The sequence below is a fragment of the Thalassophryne amazonica genome, chromosome 4 (assembly GCF_902500255.1).
Source record: "Thalassophryne amazonica chromosome 4, fThaAma1.1, whole genome shotgun sequence".
Classification (NCBI taxonomy): domain Eukaryota; kingdom Metazoa; phylum Chordata; class Actinopteri; order Batrachoidiformes; family Batrachoididae; genus Thalassophryne; species Thalassophryne amazonica.
The window spans coordinates 69,458,375-69,475,833 of NC_047106.1; the positions used below are offsets into that span (position 1 = coordinate 69,458,375).

The following is a 17,459-nucleotide window of genomic DNA, read 5'->3' on the forward strand; positions in this document are numbered from 1 at the left end:
CTCTTCGAGGGCCTCTTTCACAGCAAGGAGTTCCCGATTGCCGACGTCATAGTTCCGTTCAGCGGGGGTCAACCTGCGGGAAAAATAGGCACACGGGTGAAGGACCTTATCGGTCTTCCCGCTCTGGGAGAGCACCGCTCCTATCCCTGAGTCCGAGGCATCCACTTCAACCACTAACTGGCGGCTAGGATCGGGCTGCACCAGAACTGGTGCAGACGAGAAGCGCCGTTTCAACTCCTTGAACGCGGCCTCGCACCGGTCCGACCAGGTGAAGGGAACTTTTGGAGAGGTCAGGGCTGTCAGGGGGCTAACTACCTGACTGTAGCCCTTGATGAACCTCCTGTAGAAATTAGCAAAGCCGAGGAACTGTTGCAGCTTCCTACGGCTTGTGGGTTGGGGCCAGTCTCTCACCGCCGCAACCTTGGCCGGGTCCGGGGCGACGGAGTTAGAGGAGATGATAAACCCCAGGAAGGACAAAGAAGTGCAGTGGAACTCACACTTCTCGCCCTTCACAAACAGACGGTTCTCCAACAACCGCTGTAGGACCTGACGTACATGCTTGACATGGGTCTCAGGATCCGGAGAAAAGATGAGTATATCGTCTAGATATACGAAGACGAACCGGTGCAGGAAGTCCCGCAAGACATCGTTTACCAACGCTTGGAAGGTCGCGGGAGCATTAGTGAGACCGAACGGCATGACCAGGTACTCAAAATGACCTAAGGGGGTGTTAAATGCCGTCTTCCATTCGTCTCCCTTCCGAATCCGAACCAAATGGTACGCGTTCCTAAGATCCAGCTTGGTGAAGATTCTGGCTCCATGCAAGGGGGTGAACACTGAATCCAACAAGGGCAACGGGTATCGGTTGCGAACCGTGATCTCATTCAACCCCCTGTAATCAATGCATGGACGAAGTCCGCCATCTTTTTTACCCACAAAAAAGAAACCAGCGCCCATCGGTGAGGTGGAATTCCGGATCAACCCGGCGGCTAATGAGTCCCGGATGTAGGTCTCCATTGATTCGCGTTCCGGCCGTGAGAGGTTGTACAGCCTACTGGACGGGAACTCACTGCCTGGAACCAAATCAATGGCACAATCGTACGGGCGGTGGGGAGGAAGCGTGAGAGCCAGATCCTTGCTGAACACGTCCGCAAGGTCATGGTACTCCGCTGGCACCGCCTTCAGATTGGGCGGGACTCGGACCTCCTCCTTAGCTTGGGAGCCGGGCGGAACCGAGGAACCGAGACACTCCCGATGGCAGGTTTCGCTCCACTGAACCACCACCCCGGACGGCCAATCAATCCGGGGATTGTGCTTAAGCATCCATGGAAATCCTAAAACCACACGGGAGGTGGCCTGAGTCACGAAGAACTCGATCACCTCCCGGTGGTTGCCTGACACCACCAGAGTTACTGGAGGTGTCTTGTGTGTGATTGGTGGGAGTAGGGAGCCATCTAGTGCTCGAACCTGCACAGGCGAGGTAAGAGCCACCAGAGGGAGCCCTATCTCCCTGGCCCATCTACTGTCTAGCAGATTCCCCTCAGAGCCCGTGTCCACCAGTGCTGGGGCCTTCAGGGTTGAATCCTCAAACAGGATCGTGACTGGGAGTCGTGTAGCAATGTGGGTATGTCCCACGTGAATGTTTTGGCCCACCCCTGGCCCAGTCTCTAAGGGCGGGCGTTTGGTGTTTGACCGCTCGGGGCAGTCTCTCACATGGTGCTCTATTGAACCACAAACAAGACACGCTCCGTGGGTCCATCTCCTTTGTGCATCTGGTGCCCTAAATGTTGCCCTACTCGTGTCCCTAGCTTCGTCAGTAGGGGGAGCTGTGACCCCACGGAGCGCAGGAACAGAGGAGCGTGGGGAGGGCGGAGCTCGATCGGACCCGGAAGGGAGAGGGACGACGCGTGCCTGGCCACGCCCTTCGCCTCGTTCCCGGCGGCGTTCTTCTACCCGGTTGTCGAGTCGTATAACTAGATCGATGAGCCCATCTAAATCCCGCGGTTCGTCCTTAGCCACCAGGTGCTCTTTTAGGACCAGAGACAGTCCGTTTACAAAGGCAGCGCGGAGGGCAGTGCTATTCCAGCCGGATCTCGCCGCCGCGATGCGGAAGGCGACTGCATAGGCAGCTGCGCTCCGACGCCCCTGTCGTATGGACAGTAGTGCGGTTGAAGCGGACTCGCCTCTGTTGGGATGATCGAACACCGTTCTGAGCTCCCGTACAAACCCATCGTATGAATGAAGGAGCCGTGAGTTCTGCTCCCAGAGCGCTGTAGCCCAAGCGCGTGCCTCCCCGCGAAGCAGGTTTATGACATAAGCTACTTTGCTAGCGTCAGTCGCGTACATCACGGGACGCTGTGCGAAGACGAGCGAACATTGCATCAAAAAATCCGCGCACGTCTCCACACAGCCTCCGTACGGTTCTGGAGGGCTTATGTAAGCTTCTGGGGACGGAGGAAGGGACCGTTGAACGACCAGTGGAACGTCACTCTCACACGCAGGGTCCTCGGGAGGGAGAGCCGCAGCGGCGCCCGGAGGGCGCGCTTCCACTTGTGCGGCGAGAGCCTCCACCCTGCGGTTTAGGAGAACGTGCTGCTCGGTCATGAAATCGATCCGAGTGGTGAAAGCGGTGAGGATCCGCTGCAACTCACCGACTACCCCTCCCGAAGCCGCCGCTGCGCCCTGTTCTTCCATTGGCCGTTCAACAGCCGGTTGACGCCCCTCGGGATCCATGACGCTGGCCGAGATATCCTGTTGTGAAAGTGTAGGTACACGGACCCACAACAGGGGGCGCAATGAACGGACAATGGAGAAAGGTGAATAACAAGTTTTACTGTTGTGAAAAGAGCACAACCAATACAACAATTAATAATTTGGAGTTTGAAGCCGAAATCTGCTGGTGTCGTGTGGGCAGGCTCGAAGGTAGGAGGCGTCCGTCCTAGTCGAACCGGAACCACCCAGATTTCCTCTGCCACCGAACCCCAGAAGTACTGGAACCGCCAAGTCCCGAATTCCCAGGTGGCCACTGCCTCCGCTCGTCGGATCCGGTACTGCTGGCGGGAAAGAGCACAAACACACAGGTATGGATGCGACAGCACCCAGTAGACGGAGAGGGGAGAAGCCGCCTCCACCTCTTGTTACAATGAAGCAGGAAAGGTGAGTACTTATCCAAGCAAGTAGCTTTCTGTAGTCAGCTGTCCTGAAAAGGTTTACCAAGGTTTATCAGAGTCTTCAATATGAGCTTGCAGAGAAGGTTACCTTAATCTCAAGGCGATATCTCGGCACTGAGGTGGAGACGCTGTCCTGCTGATATACCTCCGTCCTGAGTGCAGTCAGCTGTGTCCAGTAATGGGTGACAGCTGTCACCCTGGCAGCCCTCGTCGGCGGCAGCGCCCTCTGGTGCCTGGAGCCCGCACTCCAGGCAGGGCGCCCTCTGGTGGTGGTGGGCCAGCAGTACCTCCTCTTCAGCGGCCCACACAACAATTTGAATATTTTTGCAGGCTATTCAACAACTTGTTTTTAATTTTACAAATGAACTTATGGATACATAACAAATGATAACTTGATATGGGAGTAAAGTGACATTACAAAGTGTCAGACTTATAGACAAATTCTTAACTGGGCTTTTAATAAGTTCATTACTGATAAATTTTCTCAACTCATTTCCATAAAATTAGATACTTTTCTATACCTTAGAATGGAGACAAATATTTGATCTTGACATCTGACCATGGTTGTTGACCAGTTCTAAGCAAAATTAAATAATTAATTCCCCTCTATAGGCCTATATAGCGAGTTTTATCAAAATCAAATTAGACATTCTCAAGATACTTTGCTAACATATATGCAAATATCATTACAGACAGCAAAAAGGTCACAGGAGCCTTTAATTGTTGGGGAAAGTGAATGCACGGACCCACGCCAGGGGGCGTAAATGAACGGTCAATAGGGTTTCCAAATAAATGACAATTTATTCTGCAAATGTGCACAAACTGTTATGTGTAGGACGCAGCCTGGAGAACCAACCAGCGTTTGAAGGACCCAGTATGAAATAAGCAGAGCACGGTACAAAGGATAACTAAATTTAATTACATAACAGTGATGTGGAAAATACGAACAAATAAGTGCGCGGTCTGGCATGGTGGAGTTGCGGTGTGCTCCCAGCAGCACTAACGGTCCGGAGCCAGAAACTGTTCGGACCCAAGGACCCCGCCGACACCCCCCAGGTGGCCGCGACAAACCGAGTCTGTGAAAGAAGAAATCATCATGTGAGTCCACACTCCACACACAGAGAGACCGCTCAAAGGTGTTCACAAACAGCAAACACTTCCTGGCTTAATTACTAATCAGCTTCCCACCCTGCAGGCATGGAACACCCTGTTCACAAACTCAACTGCAGTGGAAGCTGATTAAACGACTAACATAACAGCTCAATATAATAAGGTGTGAGGGACACCACATTTACTGACTGTATAAATGTTAGTCACAAAACCTAACGTACCTCAGGAAGTGTGCTGACGAGCGTGAGACCTCACCCCCTCCTCTTTCACAGACCATGCATCAAACCTGGACGTTCTCTGCATCCACTGATGATGAGATGGCTCTCGAGACGACGATCTCACCCGTCTGGGCACAAGGTCGAGTCTCTGGCAAATACACACTGTGTACTCCAGACTTAAATGCCACCAATCCAATGCTCCAATCCGTGTAGATGCACCACAGCTGTGAGTCCTGACGAGCCTCAGGTGATCAGGGTGAGGTCCTGATAACTCAGCCACACAGCCACTCAGTCCTAAACGCGTACCACCTGAAAGGAAAACCAAAAGACAGAAACAGAAGACAAACAAAAGCCAGCCAGGCACGCCAGCCACAACACAAACACTCAAATATGCTTTAGACAGTCAATTCAAAACAGTGACGCGTGGGCAGGCCCGAGGGTAGGAGACGCCTATCCAGAGAAGAGCCGGGACCCACAAAGTTCCACCGCCAACGGAGACCTGCAACACACCAGAGCCGCCAAATCCTGAATCCCCAGGTGGCCACCGCTCCAGCTGTCAGACCCGGTACTGCTGGCAGGAACAAAAGAGGTTAAGGTGGGTGTGTGCACACCCAGCAAACAATCAGTAACTCACAGAAATCCTCCTGAAGGAATAAATCCAGATACTCCCAGAGTGCAGAGGAAAAACTGGAGGACGTGCAGTGTCAAATGTTATACTTAGTAAGTAAGACGTTAGGAGTGGAGACACCAACTCCTCCAACTTCCACAAACTCGGCTAAAAGCTGCAAGTATAAGTCACAACTGCAAAGACTTCAGTACAATGAATGTGCGTACGGCACAAAATGGCTGAGTAGGTTTACCTGTAAGGTAAGCAGATAACTCGGCAGAGTTATGGTGTCTCTCCCAGGCTTTTATGGATGAAGAGATGAGGTGATTGATGACAGGTGATGACAGCCCCACGGTGCACCTGGTGGATTCTTCCTGGCTACTGTGCCCTCTAGTGCCTGAAACCTGCCAACAGGCAGGGCGCCCTCTGTTGGTGGACCAGCAGTACCTCCTCTTCGGCAGCCCACACAACATTAATAGCTTTGCAAATAATACAAACGTCTTCTTCTTTCAGCTGTTCCCGTTAGGGGTTGCCACAGCAGATCAGTCGTTTTCATCTCACCCTGTCCTCCTCTGAGAACCTACACAAAAACACCCTGTCCTCTTTATCTTCCTCTGTCACACCAATCACCTGCATGTCCTCCTTCAGCACATCCATAAACCTCCTCTTTGGCCTCCCTCTCCCTCCCTGCCTGGTGGCTCCATCCTCAGCATCCTTCTCCCTATATACCCTGGATCCCTTCTCTGCACATGTCCAAACCATCTCAATCTTGTCTCTCTGACTTTGTCTTCAAACCGTCCCACCTGAGCTGTCTCTCTGATATGTTCATTCCTAATCCTGTCCATTCTCATCAGTCCCAAAGAGAATTGCAACTTCTACTACCTGCATCCTTTATCACCCTAACCTGCCGCAGATCCTTTCCAGCTCTGGCCAATCAGTGCAATTCTTTTTCCTTACTAATCAACTTAATGTACAGCTCATAATATGCCTTTTCCTTAGCTTTAGCCACTTCTGTTTTTGCCTTAGGCCCCATCCCCTTATACTCCTGTCTACTTGCTTCATCTCTCCAACTATCCCAATTCTTTTTTGACAACCTCTTTCTCGTTATGCTTTCCTGAATATCTTCATTCCACCACCAAGTCTCCTTGTCTTGATTCTACTGTCCAGATGCCACACCCAGTACCTTTCTAGCTGTCTCCCTCACCACATCTGCAGTACTTTTCCAGTTATCCAGAATGGCTTCCCCTTCATCCAGTGCCTGTCTTACCTGCTCACTGAATTTCACACAACAGTCTTCCTCCTTCAGCTTCCACCACCTGATCCTTTGTTGAGCTCTCACTCTCTTCCTCTTTTTCACCTTGAAAGTCATGCTACAATCAACCATCTGATACTGTCTAGATCAGGGGTGGGCAATCATGTTCCATGAAGGACCGAGACATTGCAAGTTCTCCTTGCTACCAATCACCTCAGTAGGTGATTTCATTAATGACCAGGTGTCCCAGCAGGTGATTTAATTGACAATCAAGTGTTTATGTTCAGGGGAAAAGCTCATCAGCAACCCACCTGCTGAGGTGACTGGTTACAAGGAAAACCTGCAGTGTCTTGTTGCCCACCCCTGGTCTAGATACACTCTCTCCTTTCACCACCTTACAGTCTCTAATTTCTTTTATCTTGCATCTCCTACAATGAATGTACTCCACCTGTGTGCACCTTCCTCCACTCTTCCCCACACAATAAACCCATGAAGCAATTCTCAGTCTCTCTGATGCAATATATTTAACATACTGTTGTATGAGAATGCATCCGAAATAGCTAATTAGCTGAACCCTTACTACTTTATCTTTGTAAATATCACAGGAAGTGATGTAAAATAAAAACGGATGAAATGCAGTGTGAGGCTATTGCATCACGATGTATGTAAAAATAAAGGATAAGTCAGTAGCTGGGGTTTCACAACATTTGTGCAAAAGTTAGGAAACATTTTGTGAATATTGACAAAATACTGTATAGTGACATGACAGCATTTCCAGTGATTGCTGGAATGCGACTGCTGGATTTTGTCCTTTTGCGATAGCTGTCTTTTTAGTGAGATTGAGACTCTCACGAGAACTGTAATTCCAACAGTAATAGTGACACATGGGTAAGGCCTTTTAAATTTTTTAAATTTTTTTATTTTTGCATTCCACTGTTGCAGTGGCTTTTTGGTTAGAAGTGTTGCCTCACAGCTACAAGGTCCCAGGTTGGTTTCTGACCTGGTTCTTTTTGTGTAAAGTTTGCATATTCTCTCCATGTTTGTGTGGCTTCCTTCTGGGTGTTCTGGTTTCCTCCCACTTCCTAAAGGCATCCAAGATAAGTGAATTGGTGACGGAAAGACCCAGTTCAGACAGGAATTGACAATCCTGACCATCGTGGTGAAGAGGGGGCTGAACCAGAAGGCGAGACTCTCAATTTACCAGTTGATTTATGCTCCTGTCCTCAACTATGGTCATGAACTTTGGTTAATGACAGAAAGAATAGGGTCACGGATACAAGTGGCGGAAATGAGATTCCTCTGTTGGGTATTTGGGTTTACACTCCGAGACAGGGTGAGAAACTTGACTATCTGGGAGTGACTCGGAGTAGAGCTGCTGCGTCTTCGCATGGAAAGCAGCCAGCTGAGGTGGTTTGGGCATCTGGTGAGGAGGCCCCCTGGTCATCTGCCTAGGGAGGTCTTCTAGGCATGTCCAACTAGGATGAGGCCCTGGGGAAGACCCAGGACAAACTGAAGGGATTATATTTCTCAGATGGTTTGGGAATGCCTGGGGAACCCCCAGGAAGAGTTACAGGACTTGGCACAGAACAGGGAAGTGTGGGATGAGCTGCTTAATCTGCTGCCACCACAACCTGGACCTGGAAAAGCAGCAGTGAAAGAATATCGAGATATCTATCTAGAATTCTTGACTGTGAGCAGATGCTCTCCACTAGCAGAGAGCAGCATGATGATGATGATGATGATGAAGAAAAGGGTTTACACAGCGTGTGAGTAGGAGTTGGGAGGTGACTGGGGAGACGCACTTGCCCACAGCATCCTATTGGTTTATTGGTGACGTGTTAACACGCGGAGCACTTTATAAAGCTTTTCAGTCCGCGGTGAGCTGCTCTGTAGAAACGCCGCTGTTTCTGAAACTTCTCAGCCCGACGTGCAGAAAGGAAGCAGGCGTCAAACCTCCACATCACCGTCCACCATGAGCGAGGTAGGACCGCTTTAGGTGCCAGGATTAAACCAATTACGCACGATCCGCGCCCTGACGCGCCAGAAATTAGTGCCACAAGCGAGTGATCTATTTTTGCGCCGGTGTTTGTGCATGTTTCGAGCGTATTCTGTGCAGAAATGTTCATTTGTGTGTGGTGCACTTCTGACAGAGCGCCAGATGTTGCACAGCTGCAAAGTGCCGAAAAGAACTCGTTTGTGAGCGCAGGACGCAGCTCAGCGCCATGAGCTGCTTCTCGAGAAAGTGAAAATGTGTGGATTTACGATCCACAGCTGCGTTTGTGTACAGTACAGCGTGCGCGGCTGTTGCCATGCTGATCCACATTGCGCGTTTTGGCAAATGAGGTTCGCCGTGTGTGGAGCAAAAAGAGCGCAATGTACCCTTGTTTTACACTAATTACTGCGGGGGAGAAGCGCTTTTGCAGGTTCCCCGAGAAGATAAGTATTTATTAAAATATTTTGCAGGCCATGAGTCATATGATCATTTTGAATTGATGTGTTTATGTAACACTAATATTTTAAGACCACGCGGTGGAAACTGCTGTTTGGTTTCTTCAGTTCAACATGTTCCAGCTTCAAGTGGAAGAGGCAGGAGCAAGATGTTACAATGCTTTCATTCATGGAGACATGTATTCAGCACAAACCAAGGGCGTAGGTGTGGTCTCAGCTTTGGTAGGGACAATACCACCCCCCCCCCCCCCGCCCACCACCACCACCACCCCCTAACCCACTCATACCATTAGACGCACAAGTACAGCATAATACATAACATATGACGACATAATGCTGAATAATTTAACATTTTATTTACATTATTAAGTGTGTAGGCAAACAAACAAATAGCTTAAATAACAAAATTGCACCCAAAATCACAAATCTATTCTATAGGCCTACACCTGAGAGAACAAGACAACAACAACAACAAAAAATACTTGTGGAGCTAACAAAAAAAAAAAAGTTTTTGCAACCAAGCTGTATAATCTATTCTCTTCATCAATAATGCAGTTGTAGGTATCTGGCAACTTAATTTGTCAAAAAAAAAAGGGCTTTACAATGATATATGGTGTATTACGGTAAAGGTAAGCCTGTGATGTCATAACGCAGAGGAAAAACACGGAAGTTTCACACTAGTGCGCCGCTGATTCTCATTACCGTAAGTTCTCATGTAAGCCCTCACTGAAAAATTTCAACACTGACAGCAAGCCAAGAACCCGTGCTTTCCAACAGTATGCTATATGTTGCATATATTACGGTAAAGTGCGTTCGGTGACTTTTCAAACAAGTGAAAAGTATGAAAAAGAGCGCAAAAGTGACAGAAAAGTACAGAGACAGACAGCAAACATAAATGTAGTAATTTTTGAGGAAAAGGCAGGGTGTTAGTGTCATTTGTGAAGGTGTGTGTGCGTGTTTGTGTGGGTGTGCAGTTTATTTTAAGTGTGGCGCACAGCATAGTTCGCAAGCCCCCCACCCTTCTTGTTTTTCTGCACCGGAGCAGTGTTGCCAGATATGAAATATGAAACTATCGTACCAAAACCTCAAAATTATCGTATTTTGCGAGAAATTAGCGTACACAAACAAAACGCATACAACGTAGCTATTTTAGCATTTTTTTTAAATTTACAAAGAATTTTATGTCACATTTTTAAACAGTAATTATAGTAATGGGGAAACTATGGCACAAAAAGAAGGCAAATGCACAAATCAAATCAATTTTATTTATATAGCGCCAAATCACAACAAACAGTTTCCCCAAGGCGCTTTATATTGTAAGGCAAAGCCATACAGTAATAACACAAGCAAATGCACTACCAGACTAGAAAGATTTTTTTTTTCTGTGAAGGGACACAAACGTGTTAATTACCAGACTAGAAAGAGGCAAATTCAACCTCGAGGTCGCTGTCGTCATCCGATGCCATGGCCACTTGTGCAGATTTTGTTGAACACAGAAAAAATGTTGACACCTCCATAAGGAACTTGAACTTTTTTATTTTTCTTGTATATCTTTTTGCGCTTGTGTTTTGTTCGTTTGTTATTGCATTTGTTGAAATAAAGTTTCGGAAAAAAAAAGATGTTGGTTGGGGAATCTTCCTGTCATGGCAGAGATTGGATGGGAACTCATTACTTTGTATGGAGAGGGGGTGGGCTTTCAAATGACTTTGTCCCGGTCGCCCAAAGCCAGCAGCAGCTCTGTGTGTGGTGTGTCTTTGATGCCGCCTGAGTGCAACACCTGCAAAATGATTCTTGGGTGTCAGAGAGATATACGTGTTTGGGCAACCAACTGAAATTATCGTACATATTGGATTTTTTCCCATTATTGATCGTACGTTTATTGATCGTACATCGTACAGAGGGCAAAACTATCGTACAAATACAATAATTATCGTACATCTGGCAACACTGCACCGGAGCCACCCATCCTCTGCGCTCAGGGACCTCCCACTTTACAAATTAAGCACTGCCTGCCACGAGATGCGCTTTGTTTACGTCCATGTGAGAAGAACATGAGCTAATGAAATTGCAACATGGGTAACCCTGTCACTCTGGCACGTCGAAAACACAAAATGTGACGACTAAAATTATAGTATTGAGTTCGCAAAAAAATAGTGAATGATTTTGTTATATAAAAAAAATGCTAAATATTGGTAGGGACTATTTTGCCATCCCAAAATATTGGTTGTGACTTGTCCCTATGGTCCATATGCAAACCTACGCCCCTGGCACAAACTCTAAATTTGTAGAACACGTTTTTGTAGTTGCGGTGCAATATGTTTGCATCTTTAAGACATGAAAAGTTGAAAATACATTAAAGAAAGCTGATGCTCTGATCTTTATTATATTTAAGGCTTTAAAAATATATTTTGATCTCAGGTATTTATTTGTTCAAGGTTGGAATTTTCTGAGTTGCAGACACCTCCAGTTCACCACAGCATGGATGCAGCAATTAAAAATCAAATTATAATTTTTTCTAAAATCTGTTTTTGTTGAAGTCCTGTTGCTCGGTGCTCACTGCTGCTGCAGATGTGTGTCTTCCTTACAGCAGCTGATGAACAAAGGTGACTGCTGTGCAGTGCTGTCTTCAAAAAGAAGTGGTTTCCATTAAATCTGCAGTTTGATGTTGTGTGGAGGAAGCTGTGCATGGATGTTGTCATAGTTGCGACTGCTTCTTTCTGGCAAGTGGCAAAACCATGCTAACCAACCTATAGTCTTTCCTATAGACTTTTAATTCAGCACGCTCAATCCTCTGCACATGCACGCTTGGAACGTCAATAAATATTCACAGAAAACTTCCATTTATTTTGTTGTTGCGTTGCTTTGCATTGTTTCTGTTGTGTTTAAATAAAAAAGACAACTTTATGTCTGAAGTAACTGGACTACAAAAATAAGTGGCCAACTTGTACTGAACTGCAAATGTGCCATGCAGTTAACACATCAGTTGCAGAGGTTACACACTTATGTGCATGTGTTAACTTCCTGGCGTGGATGTGCAGGTCAGTACAACATGGCCGGTTATTACCCGAGGCCATCAAATGTGGCCATTGGGTATTGCAAAGGCTTTTTGTCTGTCCGTCCATCTGTCTGTGCTCGGCATAAGTTCAGTCCGATTACTGACAGACTCTTGAAATTCACAGGGAACATTCTTGGGACACAGAACTTGGACAAGTTCAAAAATGGCTAACCTTGATGTATTTTAAGAGGTTAAAAAAAAAAAATCATATTCTGTTTCAGTCTGATCAGTTTTGTTTTTGAGTGACACAGGTGACAGCCATTAAGAGTAGAGCTGCACTGTGACGTCAGTCACTGGTCTCTTCAAAACTGCTTTGTTTTGTCTGTTTTTATACGAGGTCTGTGATGAAAAAAGCGGTCCTTTTTATTTTTTTCAAAAAATAAATGGATTTGATTCATATGTTTTTACGTCAGACATGCTTGAACCCTCGTGCACATGCGTGAGTTTTTTCACGCGTGTCGGTGACATCATTCGCCTGTGGGCAGGCCTTGAGTGAGGAGTGCTCCACCCCGCCCGTCGGAATCTCTTTGTCTGAATAGCCGCTGCGGATGGCGCGCGTTGCTTTATCAACATTTTTTCTGGACCTGTGAGGGATATCCGAGTGGACACTATTCGAGAAATTAAGCTGGTTTTCGGTGAAAAGTTTAACGGCTGATGAGAGATTATGGGGTGTTTCTGTCGGTGTAAGGACTTCCCACGGAGCGGGACGTCGCGCAGTGTTTCCAGGCGCCGTCGTCGGCCTGTTTCGACCTGAAAACATCCTAATTTAAGGCTTAATTCACCCAGGATGTCGTGAGAGAACAGAGAAGATTCAGAAGAGGCCGGCACGTTCTTTCATTACAAATTGTCCGTTAACAATGGAATGTCCGAATAAACTCCTCATGCCGACTTCTTCTGAAAGTTCTCTGTTCTCTGACGACTTCCTGGGTCAACAGAGCCTGAAATGTGGAAGTTTTCAACTTGAAATGGCGAGACGCTGCCGCCTCGAAGCGCAGATCACCGTCAGGCACCGTGGGCCGTCCTTACAGCGACACTACCAGACCAAAATCTCTCATCAGCCGTTAAAATTTTTACCGAAAACCAGCTGAATTTATCGAATGGTGTCCACTCAGTTGTGCCTTACAGTTTTGAAAAAATTTTGATCAAACAAAGCAGCAGTCTCTGAGCCATTCCTAAACAATGAAAAAATCGACGAGAGGGTGGGCCACTCCTCACTCAAAGACTACCCACAGGCGAATGACGTAACCGACAGGCGTGAAAAAACTCTCGCATGCCCACGAGGGTTCAAGCATGTCTGATGTAATCACACGTGATTCAAATCCATATGGTTTTTGAAAAAAATAATAAGGTCCGTTACTTTTATCACAGACCTCGTACATGTTTCTCATATATTATGTAAAAGCTAGTGAGAAATAAACACTTCTAAAACTGAAAACCTAATAACACCTCTGAACTTATTTACAAGACATTTTGCCAAGGTTAGCATGGTGATGTCACTTCCCGGTGTCGCTACTTGCTAACAGCTTTGTTTCTGGTATCTTATGTAAAAGCAAGCGAGAAGTAAACACTTCCAAAACTGAAAACACTGTTTTGTAACCTGGAAGACTTTGTCATAATCTACAGTTGTCTGTAAAAGTTTTGGCACCCCTGATGACTGCCATGATTTTCTTTTTTAAATTATTGGTTGTTTGGATCTTCAATTTCAGTTAAATGTATCATATAGCAGACAAACAGTGATATTTGAGAAGTGAAATGAAGTTTATAGGATTTACAGAAAGTGTGCAATAATTCTTAAAAAAAAATTAGGCAGGTGCATAAATTTGGGCACCCCAACAGAAAAAATACATCAATATTTAGTAGATCCTCCTTTTGCAGAAATAACAGCCTCTAAATGCTTCCTATAGCTTCCAGTGAGAGTCTGGATTCTGGTCTAATGTATTTTGGACCATTCTTCTTTAAGAAACATCTCAGATTTGTTGGTTTCCGAGCATGGACAGCCCACTTAATATCACACCACAGATTTTCAATAATATTCAGGTCTGGGGACTGAGATGGCCATTCCAGAATGTTGTGTGCAGAGGAACAACTCTGCATGAATGCCTTAGTAGATTTTGAGCAGTGTTTAGGGCAGTCTTGTTGAAAGATTCAGCCCCGGCAAAACTTCAACTTTGTCACTGATTCATGAACATTGTTCTCAAGAATCTACTGATATTGACTGGAATCCATGTGACCCTCAACTTTAACAAGATTCCCAGTACGTTCACTGGCCACACAGCCCCACAGCATGATGGAACCACCTCCAAATTTTACTGTAGGTAGCAAGTGTTTTTCTTGGAATGCTGTGCTCTTTTTCAGCCATGCATGCCCCTTGTTATGTCCAAATAACTCAATTTTAGTTTCATCAGTCCACAGCACCCTATTCCAAAATGAAGCTGGTTTGTCCAAATGTGCTTTGGCATACCTCAAGCAACTCTGTGGTGTGTACGCAGAAAAAACTTCCTTTGCATTACAGCATCATACAGCATCTCTTTGTGCAAATTGCGCTGTATAGTTGAACAATGCACAGAGACATTATCTGCATCTGAAAGACCATGTTGTAGGTTTTCAGAGCAAGTCTGTGAGTTGACTTTGACTGTTCTCACCATCCTTCATTTGATTTTATCTGAGATTTTTCTTGGCCTGCCACTTCGGGCCTTAACTAGTCCTGTGCCTGTGGTCTTCCATTTCCTCACTATGTTCTTCACAGTGGAAACTGACAGCTGAAATCACTGAGACAGCTTTTTGTATTCTTCCCTTAAACCATGATGTTGAACAATCTTTGTTTTCAGGTCATTTGAGAGTTGTTTAGAGGCTCCCATGTTGCCACTCATTAGAAGAGATGCAAAGAGGGAAAACATTTGCAAATGACCACCTTAAATACCCTTTCTCATGATTGGATTCACCTGTATAAAAAGGTCAAGGGTCAATGAGCTTACCAAACCAATTTTATGTTCCAATAATTAGTGCTAAATGTATTCAAATCAATAAAATGACAAGGGTGCCCAAATGTATGCACTTGCCTAATTTTGTTTAAATAATTATTGCACACTTTCTGTAAACACTAGAAACTTCATTTCACTTCTCAAATATCAGTGTGTTCATTTGCTATATGATATATTTAACTGAAATTTCTGATCCAGACAACCAATGACTTATAAAGGAAAATCATGAAAATTATCAGGGATGCGCAAACTTTTGCATACAACTGTATTATAATGGAATAAATGTTCATGACACATTGGACCCAATCTTGACAATCTACAGTGCATCATCTGAAGTGCATAGTGTAGCTGCATTTGGGGTGTGTAATTTCCACTCTGCTATTTACATGGTGTGTAATCTGAGCAGGAAATGGGGAGCAAAAGCATTGTATTTAGTTATTTCATGGGCGTGTTTTGGCCATATGCAATGGTACTGTGACAGCAGACCCAAGTGAGAGCTTTTGTAACAAATCAGTGGATCTGTGCCCTACATGGTGAGGCAGTGAAGTTTTGTATTTTTCCATTCATGTTTGCTTTTATTTTGGTAAATTGTTGCACTTGTCTTCTTGCACCACTTGCACCACTATTATACCCGATATGCCTTTTACTATTTAAATTTTATTATCATTTACTAATTAAATATTGCAGTATGGATCTGGGACACACTGTGCATGTTTTTTTATAACAATGACAATAAATTTAACTTTGACTCTGAAGCTCGGATGTATATCTTTGAAAGGTTATTTTAAAATCTTGTCATGAAAACCACATATGCTAGATAAACACAGTAAATAGGGATATCCTCATCAAGTTTTTTTTGTCCCAGATCCCGAATGAGTCATTTGAAACGGAGTATCTACTGGCACAGTCCCAGTCGGATACCTGTATTTTCCTAGCTATTACACTTGTACTGATCACAGTGTGAGCACATTATAGACAATTGAACAATTGTCTATAATCACAAATGTAATGTAAAAAAAAAAAACAAAACCTTTAATTCAAGCTGCTCTTTAATGTTATTTATTTATTTTATTTTTTCTCAAAATAAACAGATTTTTATAAGGTTCAGTTAACCTTACATGCAACATTGTCTTTAAAATATTCCTTCAAAATGTACCTTTGCCCTTCTGGCTAAAGACCTGTACAGTGTCAGTAGGCAATTAGGAAAAAAGAAAAGATGATGAGAAAAATTTGTGTGTTCATGTGAAAGCGCTAACTGATTGGCTGGCAACAAGGGTATCTCATTATCCATCCATCAGACACACATTTGGTGCATATTTGAACCTAAAGAGAGAGTAAATATGCTTTTAAAATGTGTTTTGTCGTATTGCTGAAGAGCCAGCAGAATGTACTGATAGAGTGGATGTCCGCTGCATTGGCACCACACTTATGAACTGGAGCAAGACAGAATGCACACTGATCTGTGTGATTTGTGTTTATTCATTCATTTATTTATTTCCACACCCGCTTACTCCAGTCAAGGGTGACAGGGGTGGGGGGGCTGGAGCCTATCACAGCAGACATAGGTCAAGAGACGAGGTACACTCCGGACAAGATGCCAGTCTATAGCAGGGTATGACTTGTGTTTAATGTGTCTCATATTGATCAAATTCGGCCGTCCCTAACAATAGAATTTAAATATGCCTCAAATTATTATTTCTACAAAAATAAATTGATAAAGTCTTTTTCATGATGGCTTATTATTTGGAGGAATGTTTGGAGGCAGCGCCCTCTCACTGGGTGGCTTTTTGGCCTGCCTACTGGTGCTGATGCCAAAAGATCCTCCTCCCAGTAATTTATTTATTTCATTAATTTGTCATCTGAGCAGAGATAATCTCACAGGTGCTGCAACAGCTTTTGAATAATTTAATCTCTCACTGACAGTGAAATAACTGCATTTTGTTTGATAGCAATGAGCAAAGTAAATTGTCCGTGTGCTTAAAAGAGATGCAATCAGGGACAGATCACAGTCCCCGGAGCAAGCGGGAGGTGGCAGTGAAGTGATTTTTTCTGCTTACTTAATATGTTGTGCAGAGTGCAGAGCCGAATGGTTCTCAATCAATGTTGTGAACGTAATCTGTGTCTAAATTGGAAGCCAGCCAGCGAAGCAGAGCAGCTCAGCATGTTCTGGCTGGACGAGTCTCACAGTGGTCAGCACTGCACCGCACCGCAGACCTCTCTCCTTGTCTGTGTCCTTGCTCCTTCCACCTCCTTCCTCCCCTCCTCTTTGTCACAGCAAATTTCATTTTAGCAGTTTTAGATGCACATCTTACTTATTTGCATTTGTTTTATTTTCTCTATCTTTCACCAAAATTAACCAAGTTAACTAATTAAAAGTTGAAGATGCCAGGAGGTTTTTATTCCAGATGGTGGAAAATGGCTTAGTCAGTCAGTCTAACGTGTCTAACCACATGCAACGTCAACTCTAAATTGCTGATGCGGTTACTCTGCTTCCACGCCTGATGTTGGACTTTATTTATTTATTTATTTATTTTCTTCAGCATCCACAAGAGTTACATAACTGAAGCAGGCTGTCACTGATTCTAAATATATTACAACTAAAGTTTCAAAGTTGTTCT

General features: G+C 45.0%; 1 protein-coding gene across 1 annotated transcript in view; it reads left to right on the forward strand.

Annotated features, from left to right (window-relative positions):
* The first annotated feature begins 8,189 nt into the window (after positions 1-8,189).
* Positions 8,190-17,459, forward strand: part of pcp4b (Purkinje cell protein 4b) — a 176,043-nt gene continuing 166,773 nt past the window's right edge. Inside the window, exon 1 of the mRNA XM_034168079.1 lies at positions 8,190-8,338. Coding sequence (XP_034023970.1) covers positions 8,330-8,338 — 9 coding nt within the window. The 5' untranslated portion in view covers positions 8,190-8,329. The remainder of the gene's footprint in view (positions 8,339-17,459) is intronic.